Consider the following 21,454-nt stretch of genomic DNA (forward strand, 5'->3'; position numbering starts at 1 on the left):
TGCTCATTTGCATTTCCCAGCAAAAATACACAGCATTTTGGAAAAATCAAATTGTCCTTAGCCACGGATATGTTCAGTCCCTTACCAGAATCCAATCTGAGTTCCTGTTGATAGCTATGCCACCATCCTGGATGTTTTTGGAACCTTTAATCTTTCCTGAAATTGAATGAATGACTGAATTAATTAAGAAGAAGGAGACCAAAATTGAAATGGATACAGTACTTGTCAGTCTTGGGCAGACAACCCAGAGACAGGCTACAACTATTGAGGTCAGCTGTATCTGCTGTTCTAGGAGGAGGACTCAGAATTAATGTTATCAGTAATGAATATGTTGGAAACAAAAAACTTCGCCTTGTATTTCAACAAAGGTTAGGTTAAGAAGACTTAAGTTGTGGCAGAAGCTGTGAAGACTTAAGCTGTGGCAGAAGAGGTCTTGCAGCCTCCAGACACATCCCTCCCAACCATTGGGACCATGGGTTTCCATTTCTCTCTATGAAGTGCTGATCTACAGCCTCTGCACCCTCCTCGTGCCCATGGCAAAGCAAGTGCTGGGAAGGGGAAGCGGGACTGTACCTCGCAGAGGTATCTCCTGGCACTGGATCTCCTCCTGCAAAACTGTGCACTTCCTCAGCCTGCCCAGCCCCTTGTCTACTGAAGAAGTAGCCAAAATCCTGTAGAACGAGATAAAAAAGGTGGAAAAGAGGGAAGGTGCCACAACCAGGGAGAGTCCTTTGGCAGTGCAATGCAAAACAGTCATCTGTGTGCCAGGGTGGCCACCCATCATTCTGACAATGCCTCTTAACTGGACTCCAGTGTGGTTTTGAGTTGAATCAGCCAGTAAGAGGAAAACACTTGTTTTCTCCTACAAATCATCATCCTTCCCATTATCTGAACTATGAAATCAAGAGAGCTATCCCAGATCAAGGAACAAGTCTGGAGGTGACTTGCCCATAGAATACTGGAGGTAAAGGGAGGTCAGAGGTGCAGCGAGAGTCCAACTTCCACACCGGGAAATGGCAGCACTGCTGTATGAAATGGAGACTGCTCTTTGAGTCAGCCAATTTCTGCTTGGGGGGTAGAAAAGTTTCTTTACTCCGAAACTTAAAATACCCTGTCTGCGACACAGCCAGAGCAATCTGCTCAGTATAATATAGGTTATCTCTATAGCAACCACTTGTGGTTGGCTTCTGTTCACCACTCTAGTCATCCATTTCTCTTCCCCTACAGACCCAATAGTCAAAATACAGCAGTTTCCAGCTCTTTATCGTCTTCAGACCAAGCTCACAACATAACCCTTGACAGCTGGTGGGTACGTGACTGCTGCAGCCCCAGAAATGATGCAGTATGCCAGGAAGCACTACAAAACCCCAGCTGCCTTTTTCTGCCATTTGGTTAAATAAGCAAACATCCTTTCTGTGCAGTGCTGCAACTTAGCTGCGGGTGAAGGGAGAAACATCGCAAAGACTCCCAGGCTGACAACGTGCACCTCACACCAGTGAAGCTCTAACACCATTCATTAACCCCTAAGAACTGAACAACAGTTCTGGGTCCCAGGCAGAGGAACCCGTGCTAACAGTTGTAGAAAGTGAGAAGATACATGACCTCAGGCCATGCTCATTGATAAAGACCTGGGAAGTCAGGGTATGTTTTTCTTTCTTCTGATCCTTACATGGTTGTGTTCCCATCCGAGTGCTGAAGAACTCTGGGCCACAACAAAGAGGCTGTGTCTTGTGTGATCCACGTCTTGCCAGTGTCAACATTAAAGCTCCTCAAGGACTTGACCACTGAAAACAACAAATAAATAAATGAGCACAGAAGATGGTGATCTGCAGAGTCATAGTTAACAGGCTGTTACAGCGGAGGCATTTGGCAGGAGGGAGACACCAAGCTATGGAGATTTCACTGATTTAGATTAACAAAGGATTTTCTTGCCCAGCCTAATGAAAAATAAAGTAAGGCAAGTCCTGTTGCTCTGTTATGAAAGTCCATCTGGATATCACAAAACATCCCTACTAGCTGAAGCTCCCAAGCCTAGGTTTAGGCAGGAGAGGAAACAGAACGCCAGGGCTTGTGCAAGTGGTGTGCCACTTCATTGGATTCATTTCTTGTAAAGCTGATATTCAACAGACCAGGACACTGAAACCCTTTAGATTAAAGAATAAGCAGTTTAGATGGAAGCAGAGATTGTTCTCCACAAGAACAGTATTGTCATAAACCTGGTAAGAAGAGGAGAACATGGATCTTGTGGGATGTTAACAAAAAGCTCAAAGCTTGGCAGCACAGGAGCAAACCGGTGCCAAGTGCGATGGATACTCTGCTGAGGATGCAGCTCTGCTAAAGGTCCAATAACTTATCAAAATAGATATAAAACAGCCATCAAAAAAAAAAAAAAAAAAAACAACCCAAAACTTCTAGTCATTATTCACAGAGCTGTAACTGAATTGGCATCCTAAAGGTAACTTTGGGCTTTTGCATGAATGCACTTCTTCCTTGCAAGGCAGCCCACAAAAAAGAGGGCTGACGCTTTAGCTGTAAGACTCTGTGGCAAGCCAACCCTTTTTGCTGTTCACACTTCAGCTCTTTATTTCTGTAAGCATGTTAACACTTCAGTAAATGCACAGGCTGGGAAGATAAGTATGCTCAACTCTAAGTGACAGACTGAAAATGTCACAACGTAGGATGCACGAAAGGCAAGCTACTATGACAAACGCTGTAAATTCAAGCACTGAGCTGCACCGTGTCACCAAACCTCTGTCAATCACACAACTTTGAAAACTTCACACTAATCTCAGGAACAAGCCCAAGTGACTCCGATCACAGACTCTGTCCCTGTTTGAAACTAGAAAAAAAGTACAAAATCTGAATTTTAGAAATTAGTCGAGCCTAAAATCCTTGTGTTGAATGCCCAGACTCCAAGTCTAGAAGCTGTAGGTTGAGCCTGCATTTAAACACGTAGTCTAGCATTTTTAGTATAATCTCTAGCGTACTAACAAGAGGTCAAATTCTGTCCTTGTGTCCATCTGGAGTCATTCTTGATTCTATTTTACTCAGAGCTCATGCAATCAATTCCATGTCATTTCCCAGCCTGGCTATGAAAGTACAGGTGAAAGAAGAAGTGAAACACCGCAGCTGGGGCAATGACACGAAACGTGCAAATACTGTGAAATTTTAGTCTTTGCTTCTGCTTCCTGAAATGTCCCAGACATTTTTGATTTATGTTTTCATCCCTTTCAGAGTGTAGGCAGATCATCCTGAACTATCCTGCCTTTCTTTGCAAATCCCACGTCACCAGTTAGCACGCCTAAATTAACTCAGAGACGCTCCTAAGCATCTGTGGATGTTTTCACAACACCATCCGTTTATAAAGGCTGCCAGCAAACTTCCAGTAAAATGAACCAAAACCAGAATTCCAGATACGTGAGAACAAGCTCCCTAGAAAGTTCAGCCGCCTTTGAAGTAAGGGACAATTCTCAAGCAGACAAGAAAAAGAAAAAATGGTGTCCAGGGAGCTGTGAATATTCCTGTGCTTGTAGGGCATTTGGCCTGGGAACTAGAAGCTCCTCAACTCTGCGCTTCATTCGGCTGCTGCCCAGCCAAGGTATTTGAACTTTGTGCTCCTGACTCCCCGCTCCACACGGATTTCCAACACGGATGACTCAGGAGGTTTTAGCACTTTAGTTATTGAAATTAAGTGCACTGAAATTAAACTCAGGAAAAAAACCCCACACGTGTGCCTTGTCACATAACTACATTTTTCTGCACTGCTGCTTTCACTAGTAAAACCCGCAAATGCAAAAAAGAGAAAAAAAAAGAGGTTAAAAGGTTGCTAGAGAAGAGCAATAGACAAGATCTACAGAAGCACACAAGGACAGAAGCCTCCACCAACTATTTCACCTTATTTTTGCATAAGCCAAATCAAGAAAGGTCAAGATTTGAAAAAAATACCAGTAACTTCTGTGGGCACATCCATTAAGGATTTATGTTTACAAAGCTGGGAGTTACCTAGCTTAATGATAAACATAAGAATAAAGAGATTAGCAGAAGTAATACATCATCATGCAACATGCAGAAGTCAAATCCAAATAAGGAAAACAGGAGAGCACAAATCTTGATGTTGAATCTAAAATCACAGCAAAGCAAGCTACAGAGAACCTTGACAGGCATCACATTAAAATAATAAAATTAGTAACATTTTTTTCCCAAACACACTGGAAGCATAAAGCTTGTCAGGAAGTCCATGAGGGCACAAAATGAATACTTAGAGAATAATATTATTTCTGTACAGATGGAGCAGGTATGTACAGTATTGAGTCTTTTGAAAAGAGAACCAGACAAACAGAAATTCTCCCATACGGAATCAAACCAGCATTTCTTCGCGCAGTTGCTGGAAGAGGGGCCAGTAACATCCACAGCGCAGCTGTCCGTTGCTTGAGCTAAGGGAGTAGCACGGGTGTTACCCTTTCTGGGCAGCTAAAAGACAAATTCATGACAGAACTGTCCCCACGGGGCTACAGGACAGAGCGATGTGGATACAGACGCTAACTTGGGGTACATTCCTTCTAACGCATACCTCTGCTTTACTTCACACAAACTTACTCCCAAACAAAAGTCTTCTGAATTTTCTTCTAAAAAAATCCTACATGTTCTACAGCTCTTGTTAAGGAAATCAACATGCCAAAAACTTGTGGGAAACGGATCTCTGAAAGCGCATACTACTTAATCCAAGGTGTATCTAAAATAACACCAGAAAGGGAAAAATACTAAAAAAAACACAAACTCTCACCTACATTCTGTTCTCACCTACTTCACTACGAGCAGACAAAAACCAAAAAAACTACAAAAGGCCAAACACAGCTTGTTGGCTTTGTATTTGAGAGTGTAACTTCACCTAGCAGCCCCTTTTCTCCCACTACGGATGAACACTGTGAAACTCTCTGCACCCGGATGTGATAATTTCTCTGAAATAGTAAAAAAACACATCACAAACTAAGGACTTTCCATACCACTCCAAACATCCTGAACTTTCTACATACGAATCATGTTATTGGCTCACATTAAGGGACCAATATGAGTCTCCAGAAATTGCTTTCTTTCCAGACTAAGACTTTTGTTTTCTAATATATGTAAGATAAATATAGAGATAAGACTCACTCATTAGGAAGAGCAGATACAGGAGCAAGCTCATTGTTCCCAGCTTTGAGGTGAAGGAAGCAGGAGGACTGGAGATACCAGGTAGAAGCTGCTCTTGTCCTCTGGTGGTTCTCCAGATCTGCATGTCTCATTGTGCTTGCTGAGACAAAGTGACTCTATTGTGGATTTCCTAGCTGAGGTTTCAAGGCGTACGCTACTGACATTTTAATAAAACTGCAGATGCAAAGACCTACTAAAAGGCAAACTTACGTTACTGAAAGGTAATTTTAACAGTCTCCATTGCTGTCCATCAGCATCTTTAGTATACTTTGAACAGGATCTGTCTGGAAAAGCCACTAGGGTCTATGTTTGTACCGTCCACCTTCTCCTTCGGTGCTTGCTGCGTGGACAGGCCACGTCACACCGAAACGTGCAGGCAGATTGACTTGAGTGAACTCCCAGCAAGGATTTAAGAGACATATCAGTTCTCTGATGCCCCTTGTAGTAATTTTTTAATGCAAGACGTTCTCCCCCACCCTCTCTCTCACACACACAGAACACTTGTTGTTCCCCTTTTATTTTGTATGTTACTGGTAGGAGAAACATTGACATTTTATGGCAGGATGCCCAGGGTACATTAAGGGATTCTGCACGTCTCCCCTCTACCAACAATTCTTTGGCTTCTGCAGATCTCTTCTCTCTCTGTACTGCTGACACTAGTCTGGGCCTGACTAGCACAGAATTATTCATAAATAGTTTATACTATCAGAGTACTGTGCAGCAAGTATTACGTGGATGCGGAGTGTTTCGTGTTACAAGCACTAAATGAGCTGAAACAGCAGATGTTGAGCAATCAGAAGAGTTAACTCATATGAAATCCTTTGGTTGGGGAGAGAAGAAAGCCATTCCAGAGATGCAGTTCTCTTTGCCCAAAAAGTGTACGTTTTCCAAGCGTTCTCAGAAAAGAGTGCAACAAATCACACCGACGCTTTCTAGCTACATCCAACTCTCTTCCCCTAAGGACTCCCTGTGTTTAACAACATTTGACAAGCACCCTCAGAGTCCAAAAATGCTGTAGTACTCTGCATCTCATGAATCTGAACTGAAAGAGATTACATCAAAAGAGGAAGTGAAGAAAACACTCTCTGCACTCAGATTTTAGTAACAGTTCCGTGCCAGCCATGAGCAGCCACAGTCATGCCTTTCCAAGGCTTTGCGTGGTCCTGTCTTCCCCCACTTTTATTCATGCTGCTGCAGCAGATGTGAGGTTGCAAAGTGGAACATTTCTTTTAAAATATATTCCCCCCCCCCAATTTTATTTTCCTTTTAGTCACAGAGCAACAATTGAAATCTCTTAAATACAGCAAAGAAGAACAAAACGAATAGCTAGCCACAGGAACAGCCCAGCTGAGAAATCTGCCAGCTGCACCGCTTCAGAAATAGCTCTCTGCAGCTTATGTAGACTTACATAAAGCATCTGTTCTTTGTCTGAGCCCTTTTGCTTGTCACATTTCAAAGCTCCTTTCGCTAGCTACAGAGGCAACGGAAAGTATGCTCAGTTGCAAGTGGGATCACGAAGAGATGAAGAGAGAGGGAATGAACCGAGACACAGATACACCTCCCCATACTGGCTTCAGCTTCAAAGCACACTTTGAAAAAATAACAGGGGACAAAAACAACTATAAAATAAAATGTGCAGAGCATGTGAGGAACAAGAAAGTCTTGCTTCCACCTATGCCCGTGAGGAAAATGGCCTTATGGGGAACTGGGAACCATATAAACCAGACATGAAGTTTCGTTTAAGAAAGTCACGGAGATAAGCGGCAACATAGATCACTGTGCAGTGGGAGGCGCTTGGAGCCTAGCATAGAGGCCACAGGGGGCAATGACCAGGCAAAGCGTGCTTGAGTAGAGGAGGAGGAGGAGTTTGGAAGAAACAAGGTCTGTATGCATCTCCCAGTCCTCCCAGGAACAGAGAAACTTTGACCAAATCACCCAGGGGAGGGTTTGAGCATCCACAACCCTGCATGGAAAGTAATAAGAGCTGCTGGTGCCCGTCCCCATGCCCCAGCTGGGCCTTCAGAGTCCCTGTGGCTCATACCTACAGAGTAGACAGAAGAGAGAAACTGCAGCTATTCCTCCCCTGCCATTTGTGAAAGGTCTCTGTTTTCTCAGATGAGAGCACTGCAAAGGTTCCCATTTGCGTAAGGACAGACTCACATGCAGGTGGGTTTAGCTGTCACAAGAGGTAGAAGGGAGAGGGCACGCCATCTGTGGATAATTTCTTGTGTAAATGACTGAAGTGTTTCCTGACCAAACATTATGATCTATCAAGAGTGGATCCCAAAATTCTGTTGGTCCTTCAAAGCTATGAAGCAGCTTGTAAGTCCTTCCTCTTGCAAGGAGCTGCAGACAGCCCACAAAATAAACCCCAGACAGCCTTCCCGTTTGTAATGTGAGCAAAACGGGAAGTGGCTCAAATGGTGAAACCAGAGAGGAGCCTTGTGCACTAAGGACACAGAAAACCGGGAGGCTCCTAACACTCATCTCACTGGTGCTGACTCATCTCCAGTCTATAGGAGGGATCCCACTGCAGAGAGGCCGCAGCTCCTCAAAAATCTCCTTTTTTTCCATAGCACAAGGGACTGTACAACAGTCTGGGCACTGCTAAATCTTCTGACGAACCTGATGTATCTGTTTGCTGCCTCTGCCTGTCCCTGTCTGCTGTCCATCAGCTTGAGAGGGCTGGGACTGGTGGTCCCTGGCATGACAGTGAAGCACAAGGAATGCCAAGATCCTGTTTCACAGTAGACACTAGACGTTTAAGAATAGTTTTTTTGATGCAGATCAAAAGATAAATTAACACTGCAAGCTTAAGAAAGGGATTTAAAGAGAATGGAGGTTCAAGGAATGGCTGAAGAGGCAGGTTATCTTGAAAGCAAGCTGTCACAGCCCACAGTTATCAAAAACACTACCAGTAAGCTAGATTTCTCTTTTGTTTATTAAGATTCCAGGCAGGGATGGGCAGATCAGATTCTGCGTTTCTTGAGAATCTCCAAGTGTCCCTACCACAGCAAAGCATCAAGCACAGCAACAGATTACCACATGCCAGATGATCTTTGTGTGCAGTATAAGCACCTTGTCAAATCTTGGGAACACTTAGGACAAAGCCATAGATGGAAAAGCAGCAAAAGGCTTCACAAAGCAAGAAAACAGCAGAAGCTGGAGAAAAGTTAGTTACAATTCAGAGACCCAGTGCAGTGAAGCTGCAGAGGGAACCGCCCAGCGCAGAGGAAGAACTCGCTGAAGTGACGGGAAGTAAGTTTTAAAAGAAACGCTTTTGCTGCCAGTCATGTGCACGTAGTAAGCAACAGCATTAAGATGGCTGTTTCCAAAAGACAAACCTCCTAGCTTCACTTGCTCAGAGCAGAAATGAGACACAGGAGATCTTGAGTTGCACAGTTTATCTTCCTGAAGGAAAGGTGCTGCCAACATTTGCAGTCTGCAGCTGTTTCAGGGTTATCACTGGCCCTCCCCTCTATGAGTGCTTCTGATGCAACATCAGCTGTTACATTTTCAGATGTGGCTGCATGAACTGATGTGAAGTCATGAAAAACAAGAGTTTACTCGCATGGCAGTGAGGTCAGCACAGTGCTAGATGAAATGTAATCAGGAACTTGATAAGGTCCACACTGATCACACCTCTTCTTTTTTGAGAGAGGCTGAAGCTCTGAAAATACATCCAAGGATGAACATTTTCTATTAAGTAAACTTGCTACATTGGTAGTTTACAGAAATACTACATGTTATTTTTAAATTTAGGCTGAAAGTGACACAGCTCATTTTTATCTCTTTTCCACAGAGTTTAAAGTATGCTGCCCACCCTGCCTGAGGCAGTGCGCACATTGCAAAAAGCCATGAGGTCCTTGTAACCATTTACAGCAGACAGGATACCCACTGACAGGAAACGTTAACCGCACGATGCATTTTGGCCCCTCTGTCTCTCAGAAGCCACGTACAGAATTCTGCTGCTGTTCTCTACAAAGACAAAGCAACTTGTGAAAGACAGATGTTTCAGAAATTCACGAAGTTACAGGTCCAGGAAATCCACATCACTTTTCTGCTCTTAAGCAAACATGCATGCCTTGCAAACAGTTTCATTATAGTACTAGAAAATGGGAATTCTGATGTGGGCTAAACACTGAGCACTGCAGGTACTGACACAAAAACTCAGCATGGCTCTTGATGACCGAAGACTCAGTATTTGTCTGCTCATGTCTCACTCCAATAGCGTTTTGCACAGAAGGCAACTGCATCCTTCGCAACTTTTAATGACTCTACAACACTCTTTATTCCAAAGCACTTCAGTGCAGTCTCTCGTGACAAAAGAATAGCAGTTGACCCATTCTTAAGTAGGTCGCTCCATCCTTTGCTCGCTGTGGCAAACAGCACTATTTCTGTACAGCTCAGAAAGCACCCCCTTCCCAAAGACCACTCTCCACTGCCCCTGTGATCTTGGGCTCACTGTTGTACCTTTAGACATGGTAATAAGAAAGTGTCAGGTAAAGAAAGTTGAATAAGAACAGTTTCTTCAGAGGAAATTAATGATTAAAGTGCAGGAAAATATTTAAAGCCACAGGCTGAACCACAGTCTCCGATGAAATGCACTTTAATACAGATAATGCCTTCAATTCTTCCAGTTGCTATAGGAAGAACTCCTCCTTTGAAAATGGAAGCAAGGTTGCAATCCAGAAAATCTGCTAAGGATTTCTGGTTTGTCCCTCTAGAGGCATCATCTCAGTTGCTGATTGCTGGGGCTGCAGTAGTGACTGCTCCTCTGAAACAGCTGATCTCAGTTGTTTCTGTGGCTTCCGTTTCCATGATCTTGTCTCTACAGCAGGAGACAAAAACAGCAGCCCTTTGTCAGCAGGAAGCTGACAAAGGGATCCAGTTTTTAGAAGAGCGCAGGTTTAGGGAAAACCCAACATACAGCAGGTTACAACCTCCCCATTCCTAGAAAGCTGGCATTTAGGAAGAACCTATGCTGGAAGAGCAGGAGGCCTTGTTTAAATCTGGAGGATCTTCTGCCCAAGCTCTGCTAGACTGAACAAAAATGTTTCTAGAGAAAGTAACAGCTCTCCATTTTCCACAGAGTGGCTTCCCAGGTGTAACAAAAGAAGCAAACACAATTACCTAAGGCAGAATTTGACAAAGTTGCCACTTTTAATGCCCTGATTTGTGCTCTAAAAGCCCTGTGATTTTGACACTGTGGTATGACTGGGCCTAAATTTTACCTTTCCTACTAAAAGCACCGTGCATTTGGGCTACTCAAAGCAAAGAACAGCCCTTGCTTTTTTTCAGCAGTGTTTCTTGCCCATTTCTACCAGAGGTAAGTCAGAATGGCATCTCCTTCATTCTCATTACTTCTTCCCAAACTCTGACCAGGTCCATACCTACCCTCATTCTTTATTTTCTCGGCTCACAAGCTATGCTGCTACTGTTGAGGGATACTGTGTGGAAGCAATCTCATGAGCAAGCTAGCCTGCCTAAAATTTATGTTACTAAAGACATAACAACATGCCAAGAGTAGTTGCTGAGCAGGAAGCTAAAAGGATACTGAAGATCTTTCTTCACTATTTAATTTACCTTCTGGATTTATTTCTGAATCACAGGTGTTTCCAGGGTCTTCCTTAAGAACTCCCACATCTTTTGCCCAATTCGTCCATTTAACTTCCTCTACTCTGGAGACACAAAATGCAACACACCTTTATGCACAGAGCACAGCAGTTCAGCCCGTATCTCGTCCCACAGCATCCCAACCCAGCTCATCCTGCCAACACAATCTTAATGGTTTGGGTGTAGCAACAACACCCTACACAGCTTTTTTTTTTGCTTTTTTTTTTTTTTGAGTAAAGATCTTCTGTAGTCTAAGCTCTAAGTCTTCTGTATTCTAAGTCTATTTTATGTGCTGGTCTACGCTGTTTGTTTTAAAGTACTCCAGTTCCTCGCAGACAACATTCTTAATCCAAAGGAGGCTCCTAGGATCCACTTTCCATACACACTCCATAACACCCTGGAGTTACAGAAGTGCTGCCTGCAGTTTGGTTTGCTTGGTGGAGAAAGGTTCATCTGCTCTCCCAGCCCCTCTATGCGAGGAAGAGTGCTGCCCCCTCCTGTCCCACTGAAGTTGCATGTTCCCGAGCAAAGCGGCCACCAGCCTGCAGCCCTCCCACCACAGCCCGCTCCGGGTACAGCTCTATTCTCAGTAAAGAAAGAATCATCGCAGACACCCTGCCACCATAACCACTTGCAGAGATGTGGGTTAAAGAGGACGTCTTTTGGTGACAGCATGTCTTAGTGACAATGGTGTGGGCACAACTAGTTCTCAAACTTCCAGCACTGCAGTCATCAGCCAATTTGTGTGTACCAGGAATACGCAGGTGAGTCGCCCTGTTGAGTCAGTGCTGAAATTGCCTGTGGTGGTTCAGGATTACCAACTTCTGGATCATGGGAACCCATTGCCATCTAGTTGAAGATGTCCCTGCTCCTTGCAGGGGAGTTGGACTAGATGACCTTTGAAGGTCCCTTCCAACCCTAACCATTCTAGGATTCTATGATTGCTAGGCTGGAGTGTAAGGGGTAATGGTAATCTGTCTTACCTGAAACACCATCTTTCATCTTTCTTATTGAGGTCCACTGACATGAAGCAGCCAGATCTCCTCTTCCCACCTTGGCGCCACAGCCAGGCCTTCTCTATTTCTAGAATAGCAATAGCCCTCTGAAAGAAGAATTCCGTGTCAGAGAGAAAACAGAGCATGGAGAGCACAGCCCCTCCTTTTGATTAAATCTTCCCCGATCAGCAACTACTTTGACTTGGAAAATCACTTTGGAACAGGAGTTTAAACAGCATCAGTCAGTTACTCTCTGAAGTTACTTAGGCATAGATCTGGACTAGCTGGCAGCATTAAATAAACCTAAAAATTATGCTAGGATTTATTCCTAGAGTGGCAAATTTATACAAAAGAGAATTTTACAGTTAAGGCATAGGAGGAAGACATGCCCAGTCCTTTCTGATGTTATGAGACTCAAGTATAAGTTTGGGCCATGACATAACTGCTGAGCAGCACCATGTCTCACCTGCAGCTTCCAGACACTTTCGCTATAACCAGAAATATCCGTGACAGTCTCGCTCATGAGCGCAATCAGCATGTTGAGCAAAAGAATGTAAGTGAGGATCACAAAGAGAAGCAGCAGGAGCATGACGAAGTATCTGAATCTGGCATGTTCCTGGAACTCCAGGTCGCCCATCCCAATGGTGATCTTGAAGAGCTCCAGTGAGACGCTAAGCAGCCCGCCGTACATAGCATGGCTCCCCGCGCTCTCCATCTGAGCAAGAGACTTGTTCTGAGAGACCAAAGGAGCATCCCCCATCAGCGTCACCAGAGCTATAAGAAAAACAGAATTTGAATCCTCCTCATAAAAATTTACTTCTTGCAGCCCAGTCTATAACATAACGCTGAGTAAGTCCTTACCTGCAGCAAAGCCAAAGAGGAAGATCACATAAACCAAGAGGAAACGCAGAAGATCTCTCAGGATAGTCTGAAACACAAATCAGGAGGAAGGGCCATTCTTTGTCTCACAAGAAAATGCTTTTATCCAGTTTAAGAAACTACTAATACATGTTCAATTACTTCCTCAGGTAACATTACTGGTAGCTTAATCTGAGAGTACTGCATAAACTTCTTTGTTGTTATGTTTGTATGAATAGGTTATTTGAAACAAATAAATATCACGTCAGTATGGCTGTTTCCAAACTGTTTCAACACACACCTCTTTCTTTTCTATCTCCATTGGTTTTCACACAAGTGGTGATCAGAATTCTTCCCTGGCACCTCACTTCACCAGCTTTGTCCTGCCTTTCTTGCCCCAGACTCCTTTATGGACTTAGAAACACTTCTCAGCCCAAGCATAACAGTTTCAGGGAACTTGCACTGGTTTTGACTGCTAGTTTTGAGTAGTTTTATACCAAACAAGTTAAGTGTCAGCAGCTCTCACTTGCTACAGTCAAATATGGCAAACTAATGGTTTGCCAAAACTGTACTTCCTTAAAGACACTTATCTCCTTCTGCAATTTCTTTACTTCTATAGTCAGTACATCATTTCAATTTCTGGTTTTCATACAAAGGTTTTTCTGAGTACTGACCTTCTGTATCATGACACTGTAGATCCCAGTGCGTTGAAAGCCCCGGGTGTAATACAGCATGTTCACCCATCCCAAAAGCAGGGAGAACACCATCACCGCCACATAGTTTTCTGAACTTGCGCCATACAGGACTGCTGACAGCAGCAGTGAGAAAGCCTGGATGAAGCTGGAAAGAAGTAGAATGAGTGACAGTGACTTACCTCAACAAAAAGACTCAATTGCAGACCTGTTCTGTTTTGCAAGGAAAAGCAAACATGTTTTACAAGGCTACACGGAGCATATAAAGTGGCTGTTAATCACATAGTTTATATAAGCAAATCCTGTTATAACCAGACCCACAAATTGTTGCAGTTTTGTTATGAACTGGTTACTCTCACAGCATGGAAACTCTCAGCTGCTTGATGTAACTCACATAACTGATAAAAAATGGAAAAGAATTTTAACACAAACATACGCACACATACATGCACACACATGCACCTATACACATTTCTCCTCAGAAAGCTGAGAAGTTATTTTCCTTTCAACCAAATCTGAGCCACAGTGACAGTACGACTGAGCTCTTTTTCTAACAAGTGTATGTTCTTAACTGTGGAATAAATGAGGGTCTGACCTTCACTGTGTTCTGCTACAAATCCAAGGACAGACCCTACCCAGTGAATTACGTTACAACAAAGGGTTATGACAAAATGCAGCAGGTCAGAGAAGCAAGCAGGGAAGGGATGGAAAGAGGAGACAGTGGCAGAGAATCAATCTTTCCTGCTCATGGTCTCTATAGGAATGTTAGGGCAACTTAGCTGCACACAGCAGAGAACTAATTTACTCGTGCTTTCATTGTGCAAAAAACCTCAAGAGACATACATCAAGATCTCAATGCAGCTGTCAGAACACATAGTCTTCAGGGACTGGCGTCTCCTCCGCAAGTACAGACTCTAATAGAGAAAAATCAATTATAGCCATTCATCAAAACAACAGGGCATGCTAGAGAGTGATTTCTGCCCAGCATAGCCTATTGCTCAGGGAAAAGGTTTGCTCCATAAGCTCCTCTTTGTGCTTTCATTTTCAAGATCCTAAAATTCAGCTAGTCATCCTTCCAAGACGTAAAAAAGGGCCTTATTTATAAAGAGCAAGGACAAACAAGGGCTGAATCATGGCTCAGCCCTATGTCTTTATTAATAGACTGCAGTAAATGCCAAGGATGCATTTTAGTACCATAAATTACAGAAGTCTCTCAGAATGATTTACTGTTGTGAGCCTACTCTTCCTCTTGCCCAGCAACCTGGCTTGTGCCACCCCTGACACTGCTAGATTGCATTGACACTGAAAGTGTCTCAGAGCAGGATTCCCTCCTGCCATCCACTCATGCACATCCTGATGTCAGGAGAACAGAATTTGTTGCCTCTGTGTCAGTGATGGTGTCCCTTTTTTTCTTTCTTACAATGAAACTGGAAAAGAGATCCCCATACCTGAGCAAAGATTAGATAAACGCCTCCTAGCAAGATAATGATCAGTCCAGAGACCCACAGGAAGCCTCCAGCTGTGAACTCCACTGGAAATGAAGGCTGTAAAATGAAAACAAAACAAAACCAAAACACTGAAGACAGGCAGAAGTAGTGATGGTAACTACCCTGCGCCTTTTAAAACTCAGTTCCATCCATTCAAGTCTTTCCAGATAAAAAGAAGATTGGGCCTACCTTTACCCGCAAGGGCTGATAGTATGCAATGGCTGTGAAGATGATCATGAATGACAAGTATGAGACAAAACTGAAGTAGAATCTCTTGGAAGCAAATGTTTCCCATTTTTGCTGAAGCAGTTTGTTCAGTGGTTCCAAAACCACCATCTTGTACCGATTCTATGGAAAAAAAAAAAAAGTACCCATGTGTCAACAGCAATGCAAATTCACCAGAGGATTGTCTTTTTCAGGGTTGGAGTGCAGTGGTTCTAATTAGGGTATTCCTAATTAGTTTATTCAGTCAGGCTTTTCAGTGTGAAAGAAATCAACTATCCCGTAAAGAGTTACTTCTGCTTGGCTTCATCAAGGTGTTTGGACAGATTCAAGCTTATGACAACCAACGGATCAAAAATTTCTCTCATAGTATAGATTATCAGAGGCATAACAAACAGATGATAAATAATAAAATATGCAAATACTTCCATCATGCGTTTCTTTCCCAGAAAAATGATAATGTGAAACACCACTTTAACTCAAAATGATCTGCATAATTATACAGCAACACTATACAAAGGCAGAAAAAATGTTGCTGTCTTACTTTCAGTAGAAGCACTCACCGGCGTGTCACTGCTGTATGCCAGAATCTCCAGCACCGAGTTTTCCTCAAAGCTGTCTATAGAGGACAAGTCATAGAGAGACATATGGATAGGTCCATAGGTCCATTCAGTGAACTTGCGCGACAGGTGCCTGTACGCGGGGTCTTTGATCTCTCTTTGGATGATGTGCCTGAAGATCTGAAGAGAAATCAGATTCATACCAGAAAAACGTGGATGTAATGAAAGTGCAGAATGACACAAGCATACCCGTATCACCTCCAAATACAGGACACCTGGCTTCCTGCACTGTACACTTTCATATACCCAAACACCAGAGTATCTAACGGCACCTTGTATCAGCTCTTCCAGGAGCAGAACCAATTTCAGTCCAGACCAGCTGTCTTGGCTGGGACAGAGAACAGCAGCAGCCAGCTGAGACTGTAGGACACTACTGGAGTGGCCTGGAGGAGGCCTCCTTTAGTGTCTCCTGTGGCACTGCCACTGTCAGCAGCATTACTACAAGTTGGGTGCAAAATGCTTCTACATCAAACTCCACCGCTATGCTGAGGATGTATGCTACAGTTTTCCTTGTTTCTCAGCAACCCCAGGAATTCCCTCTAGTTGTCTTTACCTCCACTTTGCCTGTCTTGGCAGCAAGCTGGAGGGGATTTAATCCATCATAATTCACTATCTCCTCCAGTTTCCATGTTGGATCAACCTTCACACCTGCCTTCAAGATCTCAACATATGTTGTGCTCACGAACTTGGTGTTCTCCTCAGTGTCATCCGCAATCATCACCAGGGCATGGAGGACGGTGTTGCCCTGTGTATCCTGCTCCTGGAGCCTGGCTTTCTGGTGGGGATTGTTTAGAAGATATTCCACCACCTCAAGCTGGTTGGTACAAGCAGCCAAGGAGAGGGGAAGTTCACCTGAAGAGATTAGGACAGTATTTGGAGGGGAGGCAGAAAGGGGTGAAAAAAAATTAAAGGAAGAAAAAAAAAAAAGGCAATTCTAGGAAAGTGTATTTAGCCTAAAGTTTTACTACTGAACACAGAACAAGAGAACAAGTTATTTCTCACTGTCTCTAGACTCAGAAAGGGTTTTGCAGTGAACAATTACTCCTTATTTCTGTGAGCAGCTGAAACACTTTCCCAGACCCCTATTTTGGCTAAATTAACCAAGTGTTTGTCTCTGTCTAAAGCTCCTCAGATGGGATTAAATACATAAAACCAAAGATGATTGCAAATGCTCATTGGACACCTCGGTCTGAACGGATCCTGCCATTCAAATAAGTCATGAACTTGATTAAAGGACAGTGGAGATGGCAACCCACACACAGAGGGGCAAACCCAAATAGAATTAGCAGCATCACATGCAGTAAGACAATAAAAAAAGCAAAGGAACATGTTCCACGCTGACTCACCAAAATAAAAGTAAACTCCTTCTTTCTTCTTCCTGAAGAATTCACCATGGGCTCTGGCATGGACATCAGCTCCGTTCTCTACTAGAAGTTTCACTAAATCTAGGCTCCGTTTCTCTATGGCAATATGGAGTGCTGTCTGGCCTAAGAAAACAGGCAAAACTCGGGGCCACTATCAGAGGGAACAGGCAAAGGACTCTTCAGCAAAGTGTTGTTTCAACAATCACTGTATGTCCTGCACAGCAATTCTGCAGTCTCAGTGCTGGGCAGGTGATGGGTGGCAACTGATGCCTTTGAACAACGTTCATTGGAAAAGCATATTGCAAACACGGATTCAGAAGCCCCAGGACTATCAGAAACTCAACACAAGACCAGGCAATTACCCCTGCCTGGCACTAAGATCCCAAGCAGCTATGAGAGAATAAGGACAACCAGATACATACACGATTATGCTCCAAGTCTGCTATTAACAGGATAACCCAACCAGCAGAACTCGTTCTTTAACAGCGACCTACTATTTACTTTTTCACTTTTAGAAATGCTTTTTAAGCTTTCCAAAGCAAATCCTCTCATATTCCTCAGTTATTTAACAGCTATCATTTCTGTTTTATAGACTGAGAACAAAGTTGCAGAAGGGAAGTGTGTAATTCAGGGCTAAAGAGAACGCAGACTAGAATCAGAAATCAGAACTAAAAGTTAAGTAGGCTGTCACCGGAACTGTACCAGAACTCTGGAACTGCAGTGCTGCATAAGCTCCAGTTCCCCTCTTTTCCTTGTATTCTTACATTTAACTTGTCTAATGGGGAGGCTGCTTTGACACAGCACCAGAACAGAAACCTTACCTCTGTAGTAGCAATCAGAGCATGCCACGTTGACAAGCGGCCTGGGATTCTGTGTCTTTTGGTCTATTTCCAGCAAAAGTGGGATTGTGTCATTCATTCCATTTTTTAAGTTCAACAAGGCTTTCATTAAGCAGGTCTTCCCAGTCTCTGCATCTAGTAGAAAAAGAGTACTGAATGGGTTGTGCATGTACTTTGCACGCATCTGTATTACCCAATTCAGCGTGCCCAGAACTTAACTGTCACTGTAGGACCAAATACAATAACAATTTTAAATACCTTTCACAGTATTTTCAGTCTGCAGTAGAGGCAAAAGCCTTGGGATATATATAATTAATGGCTTTCTCCATCCTCAGGTGGACATTAGGAAAATAAAAGAATAGACAGAGGGCTGGGGAAAGCCAAAAACCAGAAGCAGGTTCCCCTGCTTCTCTCCTGCATTAACAAGCACTGCTCTGCTAACCCGGTTTACAGAGTATTGAATGGGAATCTACCTGTGTATTCAGAGTTGGTGAGAAATTTGGAGGTCCTCCTTAAGTACTCAAGTAAACCATCCAGTGCCTCAGGGCTGCCCCTTGAGACTGCACTGAAGAGCCTGTCTCTGTCAAAGCGATGGGAGTCCTTTTGGCTATGGAAGAAATGCAAAGTGTTAAGAAGTTCAGGAGAGTAGAAGACAGTGTGCAATAAATTCTAGTGGGACGATGTAAGAAAGGAGGGAGGCAGAAAAGTTTGTCAGAAAAAACCAAGTATTTTATTTTAAGTCAAGGGAAAAATAGAGACAGTTATTTCCCACAATTCCCTGAAGTGGCTGCTCTTTCCATCAGCTGGAGCTTTTCCCAGATCCAGTCCGATGTGCAACCCTGGAACGCATCCAGAACACAAAGAAAGAGAAGCCCAAGATAGCTGCAGGACCAGAGTCAGTCCCATCACATGGTGTGAAGCACCCTGTGAGCTAGTTTACATCCCTCCCTGCAGGAACAGTCAGTCATACAGGGCTCCATGCTAAGCTGCACTGACACACAACTTGGCTTATTTGGTGCTAGTTCAGGTGTGCTCAAAACACACCACAACACGCACCATACACACACCTTCCAAGTGCAGAAGGGCTAATATGTCCCCTTTCTGCCTTTAATTACCTGATTTCTGTAATATTCCTGTATTGTCACTTTTAGTTTAGATTTAGTAAAGTCTATAGCCTCCTATCAGCAGGGCAGATCAACAGGGACTCTACTCTTGTCAAACATCCAAGATACTCACTTGCTGATGAGTCCTGGTCGATAGTTCAGATTAATCTTGACTTTAGGAGGAAAGTCACTGCTCTCCTTTTGATAAGGTGTCTCCAAGGGCCGTGGCTCTCCTTTCTTTCCATGTCCTGATCTTTCCTCCTTTTTACTAGCTGCAGGTTTATCTTCCTGGATACTATCATCTGTTTCTAGCAATCCCATCAACCTGTTCCTTTGACCCGGGCCCGGCTGCCCATTTGTGAAGTTATCCATTTCTAGTAGAGATGGTCTTGCAGATCACCAAAGATGTTCCTCGCTGGGAGACTAAACCTGCAAGGGAGAGGGAGAATTAACACAATTTGTTTACAAACCTAGAACATGTGCGGTGCAGCACAGACACAGAGGAAAGCACGTTTCCTAGTCCAGCATTCCTACAGTTGACTATGGGTCCCTTGAGAGAGAGAGGCACAGTGGGACTATCTGAATAAAGGATCAAGGCCTTAAATAGGGTACCACTGGTGAAGAAAAGTTCAAAAGTAGTTCATGAAATACAGGCAACTTGTCTGCAGAGCATACGAACCCCCTTTGTGAGATGACCTCACCTGTTGGCAGCAGCACAGGCTTCTTACGTAAAAGGCAAAGAAAGTGGATCTTTAGGAGACTACGATCGTTGTTCTTGTCTCAGTGCAGCCAACACAGGCTAGTCACCAAGTGGTCAAAAAGATAAGATTAACTGCAGGCCTTCTTTGGAACAGAGTGATAAGTTTGTTCATGTTCTCTGTTGGTAAGCATTACACTATTTCTACAGGGGAAACATGCACAAATTATGTTCTTCTCATGCATTCTTTGCATTTCATCCTGGGACAAAAGGAGTGTGATCTCAGTGTTTGGAGATGTTGGCTATCCATGCAAGCACAGGCTCTGAGCTTCCAGCTCCACAGCACAGGCAAACACACATCCCAGCTGCCACTGTGGACACTCAGAGCCTGAACACAGCACAGCTCCCAAGAGCAAAGCTAGATCCAGATCTACTGTACAGAGAGCAGCAGCGTTCGGAGCACCCAGACAGCCACCCACAGCCCACTTTTCTCATCTAATACATCCTGGTTTTCACTCTTTTGAGTTATCCCTTCATATATATCTGGACTCATCTCAGATTCACACCCAATGCAATCTATCTGTACTCAGCATATGACTGCAGATTCATGCACAGTTTGTGAGGCAGCAAGGAAACATCCATAATTACGAACCTGAGGCAGAGCTTTTTTAAATAACTCCGTTTTATTCACATGTACTTCCTCCAAATGGTTAACAGGTTTTCTCTGAAGAGACATTTCCCTTGCTGGGACTACAGCCAGACTCCATAGCCTGTACCAGCAAAGAGGTAAATTGACACAGCATAAGCATTCTGTCTTAGATTAGGATGTGGAGAAACATAGTTCTAGGCAGAAAGTAGTCACTAAACATCTTTATGCAGCTCACAGCAAGAAAACCAAGGGCTGATTTCAAGACGAACCATTATGACAATTCAGCCACTCCGTTCAGTCTGCATTCTAATGACAAACACTCCTCTGCACACACAGGCATACACCCTACAATACCATCTCAGACTTATTTCCTCCCCCAAAACACTTACTGGTACATTTGCCGATCCTTTAGAGGGCTATTTGCACTTCCATAACAGTTGGCTTATGCTTTTCTGTCTTCCTTTCCCCAAAATAATTTTTCAGCTGCAGTTTCCATCTCTCCAGTGCTTGAGAGTTATTTATCGTCAGACTGGTACAGACAGACTGTCTGGTTTAAAAGAAAGAGCAAAATGGTCCTAAAAAAAAAAAAAAAAAGGACCCTATAATATATACATTCACTTTGTGCGTCCCTAGGAAACACAGAAAGCACACTCTGTTTGCCAGCTCAACTTTCACTTCTCTGCTAAGAGCTGACTTGTTTCTTTCTGTGACTTTACCAAGCCATTTTGAGTAGCGCAGCACAAAAAAAAGCCCTGCTGTCAAAAGAGGAAGAGCACAGCACTTACCCCAAGTTGCTGCAAGCTCCACCCAAAAACTGATCCGACAAGAAGTCCCAACGGATCCTTCAGAGGGAAAATAATCTCTCAGTAGAAACCAAGTCAAATACCAACACGCATTAATAAACATGAAAGTAGAACCCCAAATTATTTACATCCATGGGTTAGAGTCCTCCTCTTCTGCAGAGAAGACCACGCTCACATTAGCACTCTATTAATGGCACGATGTTGAACTCCTAGTTGGTGGTGGTCCATGAGAGAATGCAAGCTGCCTGTGAGAAAGAACAACCACAGATTACTGTTATTTACTCAACTGTATAGCTTTTAGCAATGTGAAGGGCTTGCA

At 43.6% G+C, this 21,454-nt stretch overlaps 2 protein-coding genes across 2 annotated transcripts in view; both read right to left on the reverse strand.

The window, feature by feature from the left end:
- Positions 1 to 5,354, reverse strand: part of ITGAE (integrin subunit alpha E) — a 31,070-nt gene extending 25,716 nt beyond the window's left edge. The window contains 3 exon segments of the mRNA XM_086762808.1: positions 86 to 156; positions 574 to 671; positions 5,152 to 5,354. Of these exon segments, the coding sequence (XP_086618934.1) occupies positions 86 to 156; positions 574 to 671; positions 5,152 to 5,354 (372 nt within the window).
- A 2,759-nt stretch (positions 5,355 to 8,113) lies between these two features.
- LOC104477651 (transient receptor potential cation channel subfamily V member 2) lies at positions 8,114 to 21,454 on the reverse strand. Its single transcript, XM_010117812.2, has 19 exons — positions 21,264 to 21,454; positions 21,118 to 21,174; positions 20,722 to 20,907; positions 20,336 to 20,453; positions 19,120 to 19,415; positions 18,357 to 18,490; positions 17,866 to 18,018; positions 17,027 to 17,167; positions 16,234 to 16,532; positions 15,624 to 15,800; positions 15,028 to 15,186; positions 14,800 to 14,895; positions 14,195 to 14,265; positions 13,334 to 13,499; positions 12,663 to 12,729; positions 12,268 to 12,575; positions 11,790 to 11,908; positions 10,777 to 10,871; positions 8,114 to 10,021 (listed from the first exon to the last, which is right to left on the reverse strand). Exons 5-19 carry the CDS (start codon positions 19,356 to 19,358, stop codon positions 9,891 to 9,893), a joined length of 2,355 nt encoding a protein of 784 aa, XP_010116114.1. The 5' UTR covers positions 19,359 to 19,415; positions 20,336 to 20,453; positions 20,722 to 20,907; positions 21,118 to 21,174; positions 21,264 to 21,454; the 3' UTR covers positions 8,114 to 9,890.

Source organism: Chlamydotis macqueenii, chromosome 19 (assembly GCF_036417535.1).
Source record: "Chlamydotis macqueenii isolate bChlMac1 chromosome 19, bChlMac1.mat, whole genome shotgun sequence".
Taxonomy (NCBI): domain Eukaryota; kingdom Metazoa; phylum Chordata; class Aves; order Otidiformes; family Otididae; genus Chlamydotis; species Chlamydotis macqueenii.